The sequence below is a fragment of the Drosophila sulfurigaster genome, chromosome X (genome assembly GCF_023558435.1).
Source record: "Drosophila sulfurigaster albostrigata strain 15112-1811.04 chromosome X, ASM2355843v2, whole genome shotgun sequence".
Classification (NCBI taxonomy): domain Eukaryota; kingdom Metazoa; phylum Arthropoda; class Insecta; order Diptera; family Drosophilidae; genus Drosophila; species Drosophila sulfurigaster.
Genome location: NC_084885.1, coordinates 20,626,652 through 20,648,803, shown reverse-complemented (window position 1 = coordinate 20,648,803; position 22,152 = coordinate 20,626,652). Strand labels below are relative to the sequence as shown.

The 22,152-nt window shown below is 38.6% G+C and overlaps 1 protein-coding gene across 1 annotated transcript; it reads right to left on the bottom strand.

The window, feature by feature from the left end:
• Window positions 1-43: 43 nt before the first annotated feature.
• LOC133847461 (uncharacterized) lies at window positions 44-21,518 on the bottom strand. The gene is given in 11 exon segments (XM_062282518.1): window positions 44-1,085; window positions 1,154-1,677; window positions 1,752-1,886; window positions 2,574-2,669; window positions 2,740-3,380; window positions 4,132-4,258; window positions 4,330-5,208; window positions 5,210-5,281; window positions 5,343-6,678; window positions 9,863-10,798; window positions 20,437-21,518. Coding segments are annotated over 10 exon segments (4,872 nt in total). The 5' UTR covers window positions 10,789-10,798; window positions 20,437-21,518; the 3' UTR covers window positions 44-949.
• Window positions 21,519-22,152: the final 634 nt, after the last annotated feature.

Sequence of the window (22,152 nt, the reverse complement as noted above, 5' to 3'; positions counted from 1 at the left end):
AATTTAAGTGATTTTTTTTTGTAGTATTTATTGCAGTTATTGTTCATGGAAATTAATATATAATGGCATTAAAAAATACAAAATATATCTTGTGTTTATATTTTCATCTTTGTTTTTCTCCATTTTTCGCTTAATTAGAATGTTTACTATTATTAAATTTAAAATGCAATCATATAAAAATACATAAATATGGATATCGAAATATTTAGTTATAAATTGGAAAAAATACAAATATAATTAAGTTTGCAATAGTGAAAAGATGGATGTGAAATTCAATTTTCCTTAGCTACACACACACACACATGTTCAGTCATACTAATACATTTACACAAACGAACAAAACATACACACAATATGTCGAAGATGCCTCGGAGGAACTAGCTACATTGAAGACAGATGGCATAGCTTTAAAATAAATGTTGTTAAATGCACAACGTTGAAAAGAATACTCCAAAAAACTGATGATATAAGGAAATTGGAATAATGTTTCTTGTCGGATATTCATTGATAAGTACCTGAATACGAAAAGTATTCATATGTGGATAAGTTTGTGAGGCTTTGAAAGATTTAAGTGTGAACAAAAAGCGTTGAACTTAATTCGATGTGCTGGGGATATTATAAAAGAATGATATAATTTGCTAAATTATATTATTTTGATAGATGGAAATTACTTTTTTGTATTGCACAAATGCTAAACACACATTTTCATTTGCTTTATCACGATCGTTATGGAAACTTTAACTTCGGATCGATCAATTCAAGTTTAGAGTATATTATTCAATAGTATCTACAATTTATCGCACTAAAAAAAGAAACTAATTAATATTGCCAATTAAGCTAAACAAAAAAACATAAGAAAAAATGTTTTTAAATAATAATAATAATTAGAAAGGACCAGTATGAATAAATTAAAATTAAGGGTAGAATAATCTTGGAAAATTGTTCTCTCTCACTTGATGATGATCTCCGCTGGCGGCAATATATTATCCCCATGTAGACAATACCAAATGCTTGAATACCAGATGGTGCGATCGACCCATTCACTGCCCGCCAGCACATGACCAATGTACGGAGCATCACGCGATCTGCAAAAGTTCAACATGGAAAATGTTATGCATATAATATAATACAATCGTGATCATGTCTTGCTTACCTCATAATTTGCGCCTGAGTGCGTTCCACAAATGTGATGGCCCAGCTCCAGGGGAAGTCACGCTTGCGTTCACAGCCCAAATACGCGGTCGAGCTCTGCAGGAATATTTCACGTATTATCGTTGTCTTGTCGTTCTTATCCTTCTTGGAGACAACAATTTTGCCATCGCGCAGCTCACACTGCAGCGTCTTAAAGGACTTGGTGCGATAGTCAGCGAAGCGCAGCTCCTTGCCAGGCGTCACTGTCGCCAGATTCTTCACAGCCCGCTGGACCTCGCGCAGCATATCGATGGGCCGAACCACAAGATAATTGTGCTTGCGATCCTCTTCGGGCCAATACGACCAGTTCAATATGACATCAAACACTTTGGCATCGTGATGCAGCGGCCGCTCGAGACTATCATTCAAGATCACCTCGTACAGTGTCAGCTGATGTGTGGGCAATCGCATCTTCTCCGAATACTCGCGACACAACTCATAGGCGGTCTTGGTCGGTGAGATTGTCGCATTCACTTGTGTCTTCTCCTGTGTACAAATGTGGGGAAAGTGTTAACAATGTGTTGTATTACTTTGGGTACTTCTCGCTCGCTCGGTCTTACCTCTGTTGTATTATCCGGATTGGGATTTAGACTGATCCAGATCTTAATATCACCAGACTGTTTCACAGCATCTTTGAGTGTCTCAGCGGCTGCATAGTATTTTTGCAGGCACATCAGCATGGCTTGCTCCTTTTTCTAGGGAACATAAGGATAAAAAGTGGCAAAGGGTGTTAGAAAGTTAAATAAAATGTGCTAAATAAAATGCTTACAAATGTATAAGGCGATAATATTGGTTACTATAGCACATAGAGAACATATTTTCTTATAAATAGCGATAGAACGATATCATATAGATAAATAATTGATATATAAGAATTTTAAACATATTTGCTCACAAATTGCTTATAAAAGTGCAAGGCGATAGTATTGCGATATAACATATAGATAACATATAGATAGATAACTATTTTAACTATATTTACTTAAGATTCTCAAAGGCAACTGTCTAAAAGATGTAATGATAAAAAAAAAGAGTTGGGCATACTGAAGTAAAGATTAAGAGATTTTGAGAGAGATTAGAGAAATTTTGTGTGTATCGAGAGAGCCATAAAATTGCGATGTTTTTATTTTGATTGGCAGAGTTTCGTATAAAACTTTTGCTCATTCCTTGATTCGAGTTTGTCGTTTGATTAAAGTTCATATTTGTGTTTTAAAATACAATAAGTATACTATAAGTGACGGACAAATACGATCTATATTAGCTTGTAATTGGGAAATGCAGTTTAGATCGACAAGCTTTTAAAGTATTTACTTTCTATATGTAAGCTAATTGTATCACAATTGCAAATAAACTGAATTTTGTTGTAAATATCAGATGCTTACCATTTCATCGGCGCTGCAGGGAAATAGATTCTTATAGAGTACAATCAGATCGGTGAGCACATCGGCCTCCTTCTGTGAGTAAATGAGTTCGTCACACTGCACAAAGAGTTGTAACGTTAAACGATTGGCAAGATGTCAATTTATATAATTTAAGAGGTGAACTTACCTTCTTCGCCAGTAGTGTGGGACCCCAGATCATGGTTAGATTCTGTATGCTCATCTTGTTCTTCGCCTGCTGCGAACTGATGAACACCAAGTGGCCAACGATGCGTCGCAACGTCTCGTGCTCAATGGTGCTCAGCCGTCCGAGCAGCTCTCTGTAGATGGGTATCTTCTCGGAGGCCACAGCGAGTTCGGTGACAAACACAAAGCTGTCGGTTAGTTTGCCCAGCAAACGTTCGGGCAGATCGCGCATGAAACGCTTGAGGACATTGGCCACATCGTGCTCATTGTATTCGTTGCGCGTGATCTCCACATTGAAGGCATCCGCACGAAAGGCGCTCATCAGTTTGTGCATCGAATTCTCCGATCCGGACTTGCGATAAATGCCCTCCGACATGGAGCCGTGAATGTACACGAAATTGATGCACTTGTCCACGATGACGGGCACATCGTAGCGTGTCAGCTGCTGATCGCCCAGTGAGAAGCCATTGTTGTGGGCCACCTCGCGAATGATGTGTCGCCAAATCTTTGTCTCCCTCGCCGAGCTCATGATCATGTACACCGAGTACGGCGGACAGTCGATCATCAGCAACGGGCCGCTCTCCACGTGCAGATTGTCAATGGAATCGTCGCTCTCCTTCAGCACTGCAGCAGCGCAATGAAATAGAAAGAGAAACCACATTTAGCATGACACGGATTGAATAGACATAACATTTATGATCCAAAATTAGATTGAGATATGTATTTAAGAAGTATACAAGGTAGAATCGACTATAACAAATGTCGACTATCAGGTCGAGAATGTTTTAAATGCCGAAACTATAAAATGTAAACGAGTGCTGCAAACGTAATAGATCCCTTCTACTTTTAGCATACATAAGTGAACGGGTCAAAAATGTTGCAAAAGTAAAACCTAAAATATCTCTTATAAACTTGTGTTTTTTTTTTTTTTTTTGACAAACCTATTGAAGCCTATTAACTTCTCCCAAAAGTGCATTTTAAACGTGCAGACAAACCTAATAGATCCTTCTTGCTTTCCCAAAATATAATTAGTCAAATATGTTGTAAAAGTAATAACCAAATAAGCAATTGTAAATGAGTCGTGGTGTTTTCTTTTACAGAGAAAGTTTTTAAACCCTTTTTACTTTTCCCAAACAGGAATTTTAAACGAGCAGGCAGTCGTGGTTATTTTGTTTCTGACAAATCTAATTGACCCTTTTTTACTTTTCACAAAAGTGAACGGGTCACAAAATGTTGTATAAATTATGCCGAGACTTTCAAAAGGTGACTTTTCCAATATGTTTTTGACAACCCTAATAGATTTCTTTTAAATTTCTCTCATGGTCAAATATTGTAATGCCAAAAAGTGTAAATTGTTAATGCCACTTATACTGACCTATGCAACGCGCTTTGCGCAGATCCATTTTCTCGACATTGCCGTTGGCCTCGCTGACAAAGATGAGACGTCGCTGACTCTTGCGCAGCACCAGCCAAGTGCCGCTCCACTCTGAGGTGATGGAATTCTGCAGCGAAAGAGAAAGCAATGCATTAAATAGTAAATAGTAGAAAGATAACAGCAGATAGATGAGCTCACCTTAAGGTAGCACCAGCCGGCGCGATAATAGTGGCAGGTATATTTCACGGGCACGCTGTTCGTGAGACTCTCGAGGATCTTTTGCATCCAGACACCGCGCTCGGACTCCTTGCCCACACCGTAGAGATGGGCGACACGCTGTTGCTTCACATTGCCGCAGGCATTGCTGGTCATCAACAGATTCGGATTGGAGGACATATTATCGGAGGTGGCGTTGCCATTCTTCGGCTGCGACGTGGTCACCTCGAAGCAATAGAAATGCGTGGCACTGTCCGTGACGCGACTGTTGCTGACGCACTGCAGCGTCGTGATCGTGTCGAGCGGTATCAGTTCCTTGGGCGTCTTCATCTCCTGATCAAGGAACGTCTGAAACTGACGATCACGCAGAATGGCCTTGCGATTCTGCATCTCCTTGAGTATGTCCTCGACAACGCCCGAGGGAAAACGCACCAGCGGTCCCTCGTAGCGCACCAGCAGAGGCGACAAACATGGACGTGGCACCATCTGGAGTGCCACCTTGACATCCGACTGCCGTTGGGCGGCGCCCTTGAAGCTGGCACGGCGCTTCATCGCATCCATGCGCAGTTTGACATTCGAGAAGGCGTTCATCGTTTGCCTGAAACGTGAACCGAGCGTGGAGCGTGTTTCACCGCCAGCTGCAGCTGTTGGCGATGTGGTTGTCGCTGCTGCTGCGGCTGATGTTGATGCTCCGACTGCTGCTGATGATGATGATGTGGCCAGTGGTTGACCGTCGCCGCCAATGGCCTCCAGATACGTGGGCGGACTGTCGCCCTCGATGTGTGTGTTCGCCTTGTCGCCCACAAACCAATTGGTGCGATTACGCGATGGCGCCGACAAATCCACGACCACGGCGGATGCCGCTGACTTTTTCGTCGAGGCGACAGAGGAAGGGTTTGGCGCGTGCCTCGACTGCATCGGGGGGAATCCGAATCTTCTTGCAATTGTTCGTTGCTTGCGGCATTCGATGCGGAAGTTGTTGCTGCCCCAGCTACAGCAGCTGTTGTTCTTGTTGGCGTTGTTGGTGTTGTGGCATCATTGTTGCGCGCATCCTCCTCGGAGGTGCACATGCTGACATCGTCCTGCTCCCGCTTGATGGTGCCATAAGTGTCCTCTTCGAGCAGATGCTCGAGCAGCAGCAGCTCGTTGCTTTTGTTCGAACGCGCCAGCGTCGATGATTTGCTCATCAGCGGATCAAACTCTTCGATCAGCTCTGCATGCGTTCCAGCTCCGACTCCCGCTCCCGACCAGCCACCAACTGCGCCATCGTTGCTATCCAGCTCGCCATCCTCGCTGATGCACGCGAGTTCCGGCTGCGGTGTCAGCAGCTTGTTGCGACTGTTGCTGCTGGTGGCCATCTCAAAGAGCTTGCCGTAGGTGGCCTCCTGATTGGCATACAACGGCTCTGGGGACGAGCACGAATCGCAGTCCACGTCCTCCTCTTCCGCCTCGCCAGGATTCACTGCGGCCTCGTCGTAGAATTGCCACGAGTCGCTGCGCTCTGGCTTCGGAGCACGCGCCTCTTCGGCCGCAATGTTCGCATTGAGGAGCAGCGATTCCTTGCGTTCTGCGTCGGCTGCAACGCGATTCAGTTCATGCAGTTCGGCGGAATCGACGGGCGGACGACGCAACTGTATGTTCTCGTAGTTCTTGCGACGCTTGTGGCGTGTCGGTGGCTGCAGTGCGTCCAAATGCTGCGAGAGACGCGGCGCCGGAAACGCTGGCATCGGCAACTCCTCGCCTGTCGAATCGCCGCTGCTCGACTGCTGCTGGCTACGCAGCTGCACCTTTTGTGCTGCCTCCAGAGCCAAATGCTTGGCGGCCACCGCGGGCACCGGCGGCGTGGGTCGCGACCGCAATGCCTCATCGTAGCTGGGCGGCTTGGCAGCCTTGGCGGGCTTCAGCTTCGACTGCATTGGCGGCACCTCGTAGGTCAGCTCGTCGGCGGGCTGCTCGCTGAGATCCGTTTGGCCGCCGCCGTTCGCATTGCGATGCAGCGGACTATTGAACTGTATTGCACTAAACACATCCGTGTTGGGCATCGTGCGACGTCGTTCCAGCTCCGCCTCCGCTTGGCTATCCAACGACGTTCCGGTTGCCGGAGCACCGCCTGCAGCAGTCGCCTTGTCGCGTCTGCCCAGTGAGAAATTCGAACCGAAACGTTTGCCAGCAGCGTTTCGCAGATCGGTGCCGAGATTGCTGATCGCCTCCGTGGAGCTCTTTAGATTCTTGTCGATGCGCTTCTTGGCGCCCTTCGCCTTGAAGGCAACGCGCTCGCCAATCGCCTCGCCGAGTAGCTTCGATGTGTTGCCCAGCGAACGCAGCAGGTTCCTTCAAAAGAATGTCGAGAGTTGAGATGAATGCGGAAAGAGAGTGCAATGTTCTTTGGCTGGTTAGTGCAAACCTAAGCTAAGGGAACTGTTTGTTGTTAACACACACAAAAACACCTCTCTAAAAACTAAGAGCAACGATCGTTCGTCGTTCGTCTGCAACTTTCCAGCGCCAACTGATCCTGCCACCAACAAAAGAAAAGAACTCCAAACGGATCTGTGCTGCCATTGAACTTGAAAGGCGATCGTCTATATATTGTACGTATTTTTGGATCGAGTGTGATTAATGCCGCCTTGTCGGAAGTTGTTTGCTATAAATAGCTACGCAGCGGATCTCGCTCTCGATCTTGAGCTATACTTAGTTTAGGCGCAGTGTAGAGCGTGCTAAAGATTTTGGGAATCTGTTTCAGCTGTCGCCGCAATTCATCCCCTTTTCAAGTGAAAGAAGATGCTCTACAAAAAGAAGTGTTTGTGTCGCAACTGTTTACTGATTGCACACCGCAGTTCAACGCGCCGTGACAACAACAACAACAACAACACCAAGAGTCAAGGACCATTGATCACTCTGACTGATCAATGTAGAAAGATCAGTTGCAAAGAATGCTATGGCATCTGTTTAAAGATCGACAAGACAATATTCTTGTTGTAAGCATGCTTTCTATATTAAAACGTAAAAATTATTTGATTGCGGCTGCATTTCAAAAACCATTTAGAAAGATCAATGATCAGAGGAATTCAAAATAAAGATCCACGAAGTTTCAAAAACTTGCCAAGAACTTTCAAGGCGAGTAGCGGAAAATTCTACCTATTGCTAAATATATACTTAATGATTGTTGAAACCATTTAATTAGATTCGAAATTGCATTAAATTCTGTAACAAAACTTTGGCTCAGCTTGAAAGAAAATAGGGTTAAGAAAAGACAAGGCATATTTGTAAATGTGTTGAAGACAAATCTCTAAACATATTTGTTAATTGCTCAAAAACAATTCACAAAAGCTGTGAGAAGCCATTATAAATATAAAGTTTGATATAAAAACATGATCACTGACAAGCACAATTTCTTTACTAGCGCTTAAAATAATAATATTAAAGTGCATGATATCAATAATATAAACTTGTTTCTAAAACTTTACAAAACTTGTAAACTCTAATACAAATAATAAACAGCTTTATAATTTTAGCACATTGAATATTTGAGAGTCGTAATAAATATAATATGAATATATAAATAATACGAATACTGTGTATTTAGCTGTTTGTCTAACTTAAAATTTGGATTAAAGAAAAGATTAGTAAATTAAAATGAAAAGATGTAAAACATCAAATGATTATTGATCTATTATTATAACCTATATTATAATCTTTTCTTTGTATTAGGTTGGCCAAAAAGTCTTGCGGTATTTCCGATAGGTGTCTTTGCAAGCGCGTAGTTCTAGTTCTATTTATCGAATCGGTTCATGCGATACCTTTTTTGGAAAGCTCTTTTCCCGCGCTAACACGTGTTTGATTTATTGTTGTTTGTCTTGAGTCGTTCGTGAGTTATAGCGTCACAAACATGGAGCAAAATAAAGAGAAAATACGGCATATTTTACAGTACTACTACGATAAAGGCAAAAATGCAACTCATGCTGCCAATAAAATTTGTGCAGTTTATGGACCCGATACAGTTTCCATTTCCACCGCACAACGATGGTTTCAACGTTTTCGTTCTGGTGCGGAGGTGGTCGAAGATGCGCCACGGTCCGGAAGGCCTGTCGTCGAAAATTGCGATAAAATCGCTGAATTGATCGAAACAGATCGGCATAGTAGCGCCGGAGCATCGGCCAAGAGCTGGGCATGAGTCATCAAACCGTTTGAAACCATTTGTAGAAGCTTGGATTAAAAAAAAAGCTCGATGTGTGGGTGCCACACGACTTGACGCAAAAAAAAACATTTTTGACCGTATGAATGCATGGGAATCGCTTCTGATTCGCAACAAAATCGACCCGTTTTTGAAGCGGATGGTGACTGGCGATGAAAAGTGGATCACTTACAACAACGTGAAGCGCAAACGGTTGTGGTCGAAAAGCGGTGAAGCTGCCCAGACGGTGGCCAAGCCTGGATTGACGGTCAGGAAGGTTCTTCTGCGCGTTTGGTGGGATTAGCAGGGAATCATCCACTATGAGCTGCTTCCCTATGGCCAAACACTCAATTCGGACCTGTACTGGACCGCTTGAATGCAGCACTCATGCAGAAGAGTCCATCTTTGATCAACAGAGGCCGAATTGTCTTCCATCAGGACAACGCCAGGCCACACACATCTTTGGTGACGCGCCAGAAGCTCCGGGAGTTCGGATGGGAGGTTCTATTGCATCCACCGTATAGTCCGGATCTCGCACCAAGTGATTACCACCTATTTCTGTCTGTGGCGAACGACCTTGGTAGTCGGAAATTGGCCACAAGAGAGTCCTGTGAAAATTGGCTCTCCGAGTTTTTTGCCAATAGAAAAGCGAGCTTCTATAAGAGGGGCATTATGAAGTTGGCATCTCGTTGGGAACTCGTCATCGAACAAAACGGCGCATATTTGACTTAAATCGCATTATTCTAACCAATTTTATGAACAATTGAAAATTCAATAAAAATACCGCAAGACTTTTTGGCCAACCTAATACTTCGAACTGGGTTCTTTATGGTAAAGAGAACGTAACGATATTTCGGAATTCTGAATTCTAATATTTTCTCAAGTTGCATCAGTTTCATTCTAGTTTCATCAACATACATTTAATACTGAGTGAAGGATTTAAATATAAATATATGAAAAAGGAATTTGTAATCGTAAAATCGGGCGATGATAAATCGTAAATTGATTTGCCAAGGGTTAAGAGGACATCATGTGTTTTTTTTCGAGGTATGTACAAAGTTTTAAATGTGTTTCCATGACTTTGGGAGGAAGGGAATTTTGTGTGGTGTGCAGTCCAAAGTAACTAAATATTTAGTAAGTTAAACCAACTACTTGATTAATTACCCGATCCAGACTACTTGTATTAGTTAAATTGATTGCTTTGGTTTTGTTTGGTTTTGTTTTGTATGAGTGTACTTAAAGTAGGTGTAAAAACCCATTAGAATTAAACGAAATAATTAAATAAAAGACACCAAGGTAAAAGAGTGTGGAAAAAGCAAGTGAAAAATTGTTGAAAACGTTTACTTGGGATCGTCACAGCTCGCAGAAATCTCCGACAGATCGGACGAGGCGGCGCCATCCGCCTCGGCCTCTGTTTCGATTTCGATGTCAGATTCAGTTTCAGTTTCAGTTTCTGTATCGGTTTCGGATTCATTTTGTGTTTGACTTTCAATATCTGTTTCAGTTTGGGGCTCCCGCTGAACATCCTTGTGCTCACCCTCAACGTCTACGTACCCGGGTGACGGCGACTTGAATTTGCCGCTCTGTGAGCCGCTCTCGCTGCAATCGAGCGATGCATTCGATGCGTAACGGGAATCATCCTCCGGCTGCCCGTTGCCTCCAATGCTCGTTGTGGAGAACTCACTCGAGATGGAGCAGCGATCGGGACGACGACGTTCGAGTTCGAGTTGTTGCTGCTTCGTTGGCACTTGAGGCGCAGCACGCAATGCCTTCTTTGGCAATGTTCCAGGTTGCTCTTCTGCTGCTTTCACAGCTTCCGCTTCTCGCTCTCGCTCTTCGTCTTCCTCCTTCTCGAGCAACAGTTCCGCTCTTGCTCGCTGCCTGGGCGCTGGCTTGGGCGTTGCATAAAGCGACTCTGTGGGCACATTCTCATTGGCATCGGGTCCATAGATCGGCTGCTCCACGTTCAGCTCCTGGAGTATCAGTTTGTTGTGACTATAAGCTGGCAGTTTCTTTTCAGCGCAACTTGCGTGCATATTCTCCACATCGATGTTTAACTTTTTGCACGCACTGTTGTTGTTTATATTATTGTTGTTGTTGCTGTTGTTGCTGTGACTGTGATTGATTTGATTGGTGCTACTGGCAGTATTTGCGCTGCTGCTGCTGCTGTTCACATTGATCTCGATATTCTCATAGTCGGCTGCCCGTATCTCCGGGTAAAGGCGACGCGGAGCCGGCACGGGACGTGCCTGCATTCCCGCCCGATCCATCTCCAAGGGCCTGAAAGCAAAGGGAAAAAAGTTAAAATCAGAACTGGCCAGAAGCAAAGGAAATTCTAATAAATGCTTTAAAGTTGTCGTTGATGTAGCAAAGGCTTCTAAGCGTTTATACCAATGTGTAAAATTAGAAAAACACAAAGAGTAGGAAAACAGTCGAGCACACTCCATTGTAAGAGACTCATTTTAAATAAAACCATATTCTACAAACATAATAAATTAATATAGGTAAACATTACTGAAATATATCAATACATTTGGTATATTAATTCTAAAAATAATACTATATTAAAAATACTAAAATATATCTATATATTTGGTATATTAACATAGTACTATATTCAAAATATACCAGAGAATTTAAAATATACCAAATTGTCTGCCAAAGCAAAGTCGGCGTTCTTTGCCATACAAAAAGTATTTCTTAAATAACTTCTTAAATTGTTGTCTGATCGCAACCAAATTTCTGGAATTATAAATACTGTAGTTATAATTGTTTTTTCGAATTATAAATACTGTAGTTATAATTATTTTATCTGGAATTACAAATACTATAGTTATAATTATTTTTCCAAATTGTATAAAAATTACAAATTTTTTAAGTTTGTTATATTTTACAACAAAATTGGAATGCAAAAGAAAGATAGCATTCTTACTTGATAATTAACTAATAAAAAATTTTATTTCTTACATTGAACTTTTTAAATTTTAAGTTAAACAAAAAATAAAACAATTATTAAAGGTATTTCCTCATTATTCCAATCAAGTATTTTAGTAATAACTTTAATTTTAAGATATAATACTTCTATCAAGTCGCTTGTGCTAATTTTAGGAAAAACTAGAAGGCACTTTTGTGTAGAAGCCGTTAAATTGTTAGAGACACTAAATACTACTTATGAGTCAGTTTGTCATCAGAATTCTTATCGAGCTTTACTCACTTATCAGCTGGTAAAACCAAATAGATATATCTTAATGCGATTTATAAGCAATCTTCTAATATTATAACAAAACAGAAACGAAAAAAAAAAACTCTTGTCTGTTACTTTCACTGGCTTATAAACTGGATGAACTAAGAAATTACAAAACTTATTTATTTATACAAAGTATTTGGCTCAACTTTGTCGACGAAATTTCTTCAAATAAGCATTGCTATCATTATCTATTATACCATAAAATATTTTCTTTCTATTCTTACTTTTATTATAAGACAACCTTATTTCCATAAGGATTAATAAAATATTTCGATATTTTTCAGTTAGTTTTCCGATCAGCTGAGTTCAAATATTTCCTCGTGTTGCATCATTCTAGTTTTATCAATATAACTTTAATACTGACTGTTGAATTTAAATAGAAATGAAAAAGGATCATAACTTCGTTGCCCCTTCAAAGAAGGCTTGCTATAATAAATAAATAAAATGTATTTAACTCGCTGACCAAGCAAAGAAAATGTTGGGTAATTTCGGAATTTAGGTAATAAAACGTATATAAATTATTTTATATGTGAACAGTCATAAAGTTTTTGGTATTTCTACCTAAGAGAACTTGGAGATTAACAAAACCCACGCCATATGGCTGACTGAAGGAAGCATTTGATTGCCTGTTGCAAGTTGTCAATTTTGCTACCTGTTGCATATAAAAGTTGCATCTTCGCGGTGGCATTGACACAGTTCAAGAGTTCTCTTCAAAGGTTTAACATGTACCAGGTGACAAAGGGCAACATCTATCAGATTCAATACAATATTTGGCAACTCTTGTTGTGCGTCGTTACGCAGTTGTTCGATCACATTTTCAACTACAAATCAGTAGTCAAAACAACAACGACTTCAATTAAAAGTACAAAAATGCACAACGAACAATTCGAGCTGCCTCCTCCTCATCGTCAACAACAACAACAGCAACAAAAGCAAACTCAGGTCACAGAATATGCCAAAGTGGAGCTGCTGCATCGGATGCTGGTGGCGCAACAGTTGCAACAGCTGGAACAGCGTCGCTTGGTGCGTCTTGCTTTGGCGCAACAACAACAGCAACAACTGCAACAACAACAACGACATCGACGACCCGACTTCGAGTTGAGTAATTAGATGCCGTTTATAATTTATGTCAGTTTAAGTTTAGACAATTTTAGCATATTTAAGTGGTAATTATCATAGAAATTCAACAAAAATAAACAATAAAATTGCAACAACAAAACAAACTAACAAATTTTACGACTCAATGCGGAAAAGGGAAAAATTATTCGAAACGTGTAATATTTGACAATAATTCTGCATTCATAAATATTTTTCATCATTTAGGAATTCACGAAATTGTCGTTTTCTAATTTATTTAAAATGGAAAAATCTTTATTACATAATTGTCATAACTGTAAAAAAAAAACTAACTTCGGAAGATCATAATTTTGGAAAATCCCAAGCTATGGAATATATATTTGAAAATATTCCATAAATTAGGAATTCACAAAATTATCATCTGTTTTCTTATTTGCATTTTTTACATTTCTAGTAATTACAAAATTAAAAGGTAGCAAACAAACTAACTAAAGTTAGTTTTTTATTGCAACGACAATTTAATATTGGATGAGCTACGGCAAAGCGGAAAACGTTTATAATTTTACAATATTTTTATGCATTAAGAAATTGTTAAATAAGCATTCTTTAGATTGGGAAAAGTTAATTTTAAGATTTTCATTCTTTAAAGTAAATGAAAAAACAGATTACTGAATATATAAAAACTATTGAAAGCGCCCAAAAAACTTATAAAATATTTAGATAATTCTCAGTTAGAGTCTGCCAATCATTTACATCATTATACCAAGCGAAATTTCAAAGCAAAGTCAAAGCTACTTCTCGATAGCAAACATACAATTCAATATTGTATGAGATAAGGAAAAATGGAAAATGAGAAAATTTATTTTTATAAAGTGTTAAATTTCACTATAAATATTCTGCATACACAAAAATAGACAACTATTCAGAGGATGAAAGATTTTATAAACGAAGAAAAGCCAAGCAAACTTCTTTTGAAAATTATTTTCGAACTGCACTCGAAAGCGAATTCAAATTGCAAAGTCAACAAAGCTGTGCAAAAAAAAAAATGACAGACACGTGTTTCCTCTAGCTGTTTATTTCCTCCGGCCAATTACTTAAGTCAGCAGTAACAACAACAACAACAACAACAACAATCGATATGCTGCAGACATCATTAATTGTCCATTTAGCTTTCACTTTCTGCTTTTTTTTTATCGCTTACGATCTTTGCCCCCTTTTATTCGCTGTCTCCCTTGTGTTGTGTCTGTTGCTGTTTTCCCCGCGTTGAAAGTACTAAAAGTGCTGCAAAAATGCTAGAAGAGACTTAAATAATGGCCCTGCAAAACAACAACACAACTCGATCAATGCAGCCAGAAGAAAGCCAACTGAATGTGGAAGCTATTAGGGGCAAAATAAACTCGTTGCTGTATAAGAAATAAAATGAACTCTTAGGGACATTACAAATATTACAATTTGCTGCTTTGCATTGTAAACTAATTGTAAACATAATAATATTCATGTAAATATAATTTACATTATGTAGAATGAATGCGACGCCCGCAGAATATATTAATACAATTTTAGGGGAATCATTAATGATTCAAGTCACATATTGAACGTTGTTGTCACAGCTTAAAATAAGTAAGAGTCGAGTGTACTCGACTGTGGGATACCTGTTGCGCATTTCAAATAAAAGCAAAGCTGTTCGGAATCATTCTTAAAATATACTTATATACCGCAAAATACTAGATTATGCTGACGTCTATTTTTGGTATATTGATAGTAGTTATTCAAGTTGTAGTGATAGTATTATATTCACAATATACCAAATAGTCTTAAATATACCAAATTAATATACCAAAAATACTAGAATATACTGAAATGTATATTCGATATATTGATTGTAGTTATTCAAGTAATAGTAATAGTACTACATTCAAAATATACCATACTATCCTCAATATACCATGTTGATATACCGCAGCAGATCAAAAATATACTAAGGGCTATATTTGGAGCATTTATAGATAGATATTTAAGATAATCTGGAATATTTTGTATTCTAAAATATCCCAGATTGTCTTAAAAAACACAACAATTCGTATCTGAAACGCAACCATGTGGGCAGATAGCATAAATACTGTAGTTATAATTAAATGTACTCGACACTTATCAAGAATACTATAGATATATTTTTAGGGAATCGGAAAAGCCTCCCTCTGACTGTGTTATAATACCCTTTTATCCAATGGCCAACGGCTATAATTATTCAACGATCAATGTGTTGATAAGCATTTATGTTTATCTTTTTAATTTGATTAACCCCCAACAGCAATCATTTCAGATTTCCCCACATTTTGAACAAATAGTTTCTAGTTGAATTTCTCGATAACTCCAGCTGAAGTCGGGCACATTTGCTGGAGTTCATGTTATTGTCGTTGGTTGCTTTTAAGTGGACAAGTTGAAATTGTTGTTGTTTTTTATCTTTTGTTCAATGACTTTGTTTACAATATATTTAATGAACTTGTTTATTGTTCTTGTTGCAAGATGAATGAATGAACTGTTGCAAGCAAGCAACTGTGTTGACTCATGGGACACAATCGGATTGATATTCCCACATTCGCCACATTGCGTTATGTGCCACATAAGACTATATCGAATCAATCCGTTGTTGTTATTATTCAGACATGGGGAACAATTTTCTAGGAATGATAGAGGTGGAGCTGGAGATAGAGGAGAACTCATCCGTTTGTCGAGCGGTTGGTCGCCTACTCGATTTGATGATTAATCGGAAAGCTGCTTCAGGCAATTGTTGCACGCTCGCTGCCCAGTGAATCAATTCTCGAGTCAGTATGTATGTATATAGTACCTCTTGATATTATATACTCGCATTCGCATTCGTTTGTCGTAGTACACTTGTCACCCATGTACAGAGACCACATATCGTATAACGTTAAATGTATATGTGGTTACATTTATAGCGCGTCGGCTCGGCATAGCGATAACGCCAACAACAACAACAATAAGAGTCTCGATTGCTACAATTATAAATCACGTATTCACACAAAATACGCGTGTGTTTGTATTTGTCATGAATGGACGTCAAAATTTGTATTAACATTTGCACAAATATTATATATTGTGATATATCATCAACAAGCTCCACTTCACTGTCATTCATTTTGACAAATGGAATATCAAATTACCTCTTTTATTCCCTTCGTTCTCATGCAAAGAAAGTCAATATTGAGCACAAGGTGACTTTGGCGTGAAACTGATCTGTGTTTTAGTTTCTATAAACTAGATCAAGTTCAAAATGCAATTGTTCTTAATTTTATTTATATTTTTAATAGAGAAGGAGAAAGTGTTTTTATTCACAATCAGTGAGCTGAAGGCTTATCTTTGCATTGCATGTTAATGCCACTCAAATTCAAATCTCCTTCGGTCATCGAACTGTGCAACAAATGTGTTATTATATAACTGCTTATTATCTTTACGATCTACAATCACGAAAGCATTTTGATTTTATTTATTCATAAGTGCAGCAAGAAAGGTAAGAAATGTATATTACAAATATATATATTATATCAAGTATAGACTTTGGTATATTTTTGGTATGTTTGTGGAATATTAATTTGTTATATTTTAAAAATACCGTATTATGTATATGGAAGATTTTGTATATATAGTACTATTTAAATAAACCAAATACGTGCTTGTGTACATTTGTAGTATTTTTGTGGTATATTTTAAAATTAATACCATACTGTTTATATGGTATATTTTGTCCTCAATGGTATATTTTGATGCTATATACAATATGATATATTAATATACCAATCACAACCTTTGGTATATGTGCAGTATTTTAGTGGTATATTAATATGATATATTTTAAAATGAATATATTAATATACCATTTACAATCTTTGGCATATTTACATTATTTTAGTGGTATCTTGATATAGCATATTTTAAAATTAATATACCAATATGCAATATGTATCCTTTGGTATATTTGAAGTATTTTTGTGATATAATAATTTGGTATATTTTAAAATTAATACCGCTCTGATTTTCTTGTAGCAGGTATCACACAGTCGAGCATACTCGACTGTAGCTTTCTCACTTGTTTATTTTGAAATATAGTAATTGCCGGTTACAAAAATATTTATGATTAAATTTGAGTTCGGCGCCAAGACTTTGTTCTACATTTTTTGTAAACATTCGACAACCTTTGCGTTAACCCCACAGCTTCAATCTGGGGCGATAGCTTACTCAATATATTTATTGTGGTGCAGCGCTTTATCAGGCAAAACATTCCAAGCAAGTTGGTGCTCTTATCAACTGCTTATAATTTGCTAGTAAATACGGAATTTGCACTGCACACGAAATACAAAATCTCAAGAATTCAAACAATCAGAGCAATTTGCACAAGTGTCTCGCAAAACTAACGTAAATTGAAAAGTTCGGGACTCCCCAGGCTCGCATTTTTTTATTGAAATGAACTCTTTTGATTTAAGCTGGCAAAGACATCTTCAATCTTCAACAACAAGTGAGTAATACGAAAATACTCTCGACTTTGAAAGATTATTTACTTTGGAGTTCAACAGACGATCTGCATAAAAATACAATTCAAGGATTGACAACACAAGTGCACAACTTACGAATCACTTTTGCTATCAAGTGAGCGAATGAGTACTTTGTTCGCATTGAATGTGGTCATGTGAGTGTTTGTGTTTTTTAATTTATTAGACTCGCTTTTGCTCGAATGGTAAAATGTCTCGTTTTGCAGTTCCATAATTTCGCTTTTTTTTATTGCCCCCCGTTAGTCATGGTATGTCAAAATTTGCACAGATTTTTCTACTATTATTATTATATTCATGGCGACTAATTGAGCATGGTTCCCGTGAGTGAAAATGTTTGGCTAAATGAACAGCGCTTTTCGGTTTTTATTATTATTATGGTGATGATGAAGGGGACCCCTCATTGGGTTGTGTGTGTGGTGAAAGAAATCATTTGCTTTGATTTTGATTGGGCATTCGAGGTGGCAAGTGTGAAGGGAAGTGAATCAATTGCTGTAGTATAAACGAATACTGAATATTCATTCTCTAACTCATGACCAGTGTCATATCTTACTTCGCTTCATTTTTGCATATTATAGCACTTTTCAATTTCATTGTTGCATTTGATGAATCACACATCATGCACAAAAGAACAATATTTATATTATTGAACGTTGTTTAACTGGCCGGCAAAAGATGCTGATGCAGCAAGAGTTCAAGTTGCATTCGCGATAGCAAGAAGAGGAAATTCAAGTTAAGTTGCTTTCGCAAATGTCAAGGCAAATGCAAATATACAAATCATACCGACGATAAGTGATAGATAACTGTCAAGAGTTTGTTTATTTTTAAATGCTTCGGCTAGTCGACTGAGAATTCAGTGTCCCGTTACGAAACGAGATGCAGAGGCGCAGGCAACTTAACAGCGAAGAGGCGCAGCCAACTTAATGCTGTCGCAGTCGCAAGTATTAATGTCTGGCAACGCTGGCTGTGTGTGCGAATACATATGAATGTGTGTTTGCAAAGAAGTTGCATTTTGCGCGCAGAGAAATACGAGAATATTTATGTTTTCAATCGCGTCTCTTATCGTTCGCATTCTCGCATCGATTTTCAAGTTGCTCGACGGCATTTTTTGTCGTAGGTTTCAACGATTTGGATTTGATTTATACAAGAGTCGGCTGCGACAACATTTGAATGCAGTAAGCAGTGAGTAAAAGAGACAGGCAGACAGAGAGAGAGAAAGAGATTGAATTGAATTGAGAGTGAAGTAAGAGAAGTAGAAGGGGAAAAGAGGGGATCAGGAGGAGGGGGAGCATGAGCATGTGGCATGCGTTGCATGATTAGCTGACAAAGAATTACAAAGCTCAAACGTAACTCTGCATATATTTGAAGTACATACATAAATGTACACATACATACATATTTATGTAAGTATGTATGTATGTGTTTCTACAACGTGTCGCAAATGGTGACCCATCTGGTTTTTGGGCTTGTCAGCCAGTTGTCTTTGTTGTTGTTGTTGTTATTGGCATTGTCATTGTTATTGCTGTTGTCTGCAATTGTGCTTTGTTTGCACAACAAGTTGAAAAGTTGTGTGCTGTGCTGTGCGGTGCTTGGGGTCGATGAAATGACAACTTTAACGATATGCTTTTCTGTTTTATACCCTATAAACTACTAGAAATTAGGTCAAGCAGAGCAGATGTATTGTTTAACATTTGGTCAAAATTATTAGCCACGAAGATAATCAATTTAATTAAAAGCAAATATTTTCGAATGTTATCTAATCATTTTGTGTATATTTTAGGTATCTGTTAGTCGAGCGATTGTGTGTCGGCTCAACTTTTTCTTTGCTTTCTAAAAGGTCACACAATTACTATTGGGCAATTTGACGTTAGTTTGCCGACTGCTTCGCTGCTGCGCATTCATCAACACTACATTTCCAATTGGAAATGCACACACACACATACACACACACGTGTTCATGTGATCTTGTTACAGTTTGCGATATCAATTATCGATTATCGAAACGTGTGCGCAATTTCGATGACATTTCCTGTAGGCGAACAGAACATCGACACTAACACACACACACACACTCGAAATGTGTGTCAGCCATGAAGAGAGCAGCAAGCAGTAAGCATCAAACTTAATATGTTTATAATTGTTTTAATTGCCAAACAATTAAAAGCGTTAAAAGTCCGGCAATAAGAACAACAACAATAATGCGAAATGTGCCCCATGGCCACAAAGCGTGTCACTTGCGGCGTTCCATTTTCTTTTCTCATTTTTTTCGCGTTGTTTTTGTTTGTGCCAACAACAGGTGGACAACAAACAGATAGAGAGAGAGAGAGCGAAAGAGATAGAACGCATTAACTGTTGACACCGATGAGTCTGACATCGCTGGCTCTCGCTCTCTTTCTCCCTTTTACATGCTTTGCTGCTAAAAATCGGAGCGATAAGCGGTAAAGACCAGACCAAGTTACACGCAAGGTGCAAAAACTACTTTGGTGTCACTACAACCATATTAAGTACATACATACTACGTGTTTGAGTATATGAGTGTGTCTGCATTGCAATTGCAAGTCATGCATGTGTGTGTGTGTGTCTCTCTCTCCCTAGCTCTCTGTGTGAAAGCGCAGTCAAATACTAAGTTTTGCATGCACACAACAACAAAACGAAATACTCAAATGTTAGATAATGGATTACCAACACACACATACACACACACATGCACACAATTTTAATGCACTTTTAAGGCGTGTACTGTTGCTGTGTATGGGCGAACATGCGGGGCGCAGGCGTGAATGCTAAAAGAAAAGATAGGGAGAGCGAGAGAGAGATAGAGAGCGATAACGCAAGAGAGCGTTACTGAGAGAGCGACGAAGAATGCTGCGTGTTTTTTCGTTTTCTTTCGATAAAGTATTTTGATTTGTTATTGGTTTCAACACGCATTGAAAATGTTTTTTTTTTTTATGTTTGCAGTTGTTGAACATGTTAACAACTTATGCAAATGATGAAAGAAGAGGAGTCGTAAAATACAAATTAACTTTTACCTTTCGCTTTTGTCGTCTTTGGACAGCCGCAGTAAATTTCTATGCAATTATGCGAATTGTTATTGTTGTTATTGTTGCTCCGTCTTTTCGTCGTTTGTCGTTGTTTGGCCTACATTTAACACCAAATTATTCACACACACACAGAGTCACAGCAAAAAAAAATATACTATGTATGTATGTAGTAAAACGAATGTGAATTATTTGCTCTTAAAGTGCTGCACTCGACGAACTCGATGTTGGCCACATTTGTTGCTGTTGTTCTCGTTGTTGTTGTTCTTGTTGTTCCTCTGCTGCTGCTTTTTGTTGCCTTTGCGCATTTTGAAAACAACAACAAAGTACGCGTAGTATTTAATTGACGACGCGACGCGAGCACATAATGTGTGTGTGAGTGTCTGTGTGTGTGTTTGTGAGAGAGTCGATTGTTGACTGTTCCTGCTTCGTTTATCGTTTCGTTTAACTTTTGCTTGACTGGACAGTTTATTTATTTATGATTTGCGCTCACACTCCTCGCACTCGCACTCGCATTGTATTTGTAATTGTAGTTGTAGTCGCCGAATGATTCATATCCACTTGCGCGCACGAAGAACAAGAACAAAACCAAAAAATACACAACACTAAAGCAACGTTTTTATCACAACCGCTGTTAGTGCATCTCGCTCTCTCCTTTGCTCGCGATCACAATCACAATATATGGAAACTACGTACGAAACTACGTATGCGTTTATTTATGTATGTGTGACCGGCAGGCGACAATAACAACGACAAAACAAAAAACAAATTACAAAAAAAAAAAACGGAAAATACGCCACTATAATAATCACGAACCGAACACTTGACACAGTCTTCAACAATATGAGCAAATTGGACAGAGTCCGAAGAAATCACGGCAACATCAGCATTAACATCAAACAACTTGTTAACATTTGCTGTTCTTTTTGTTGGTCACTCTTTGTCTGTTAATATTAATTTAGATAGCGGTTTCTTGAGTATTATACTAACACTCGCTCGCTGCCAATGCTCAAATGATCTGTCAACAGCGTACTATGTCTACGCATATCTGCTAACAAACTGTTTTGCTGTTAAGTGATCCACAAATTGTGCTGACCATCAGTGTAATGACTAACAGAGTCTGTAAATCCACAACTGACAGCTGTTTAGCAGATCTTTTCATCAGCGACGCTTAACATAAATGTCAACTGTCTGCTGTTTGCAGTGCCTTTCGAGCTGAGCTCTTTTAATTAGCAGACGAATGTAAATAAAATTAAATTGTTATGAATTATTTATTATTCAATAATTAATACTTTCAGAGAGGCCAACATTTTTATTTATAAAAATAATTTTTTGAATCTGTTTATTGAACAGCTGTATTGAAGTGTGGCCGCTAGAGTATACGATATGGTAGTGAGGAAATATACTAAAATACAGAGCACCTCAGAATAAGTAGCTGGTTACACTTCTTCAAGAATCTTGGTATATTTTTATGAGAAGGCGCGTGATTTTAAACAGCTTTGTTTTACTGCTATTTGTTAATGAAAAATTGTATACGCTTTAAAACCATTTAAGTGTTTCATAACTATGTCAGCATCCCGTTAGCAAATTGAATTTTTTGTATTAATTCCTAACTAAGTTTATATTGACTGCATTGACTTTTAGTACTTTCTAGTATTTGTATACGGTTTCCATGTGGCATTTAAAACAATTAAATGTTAGCGCCCA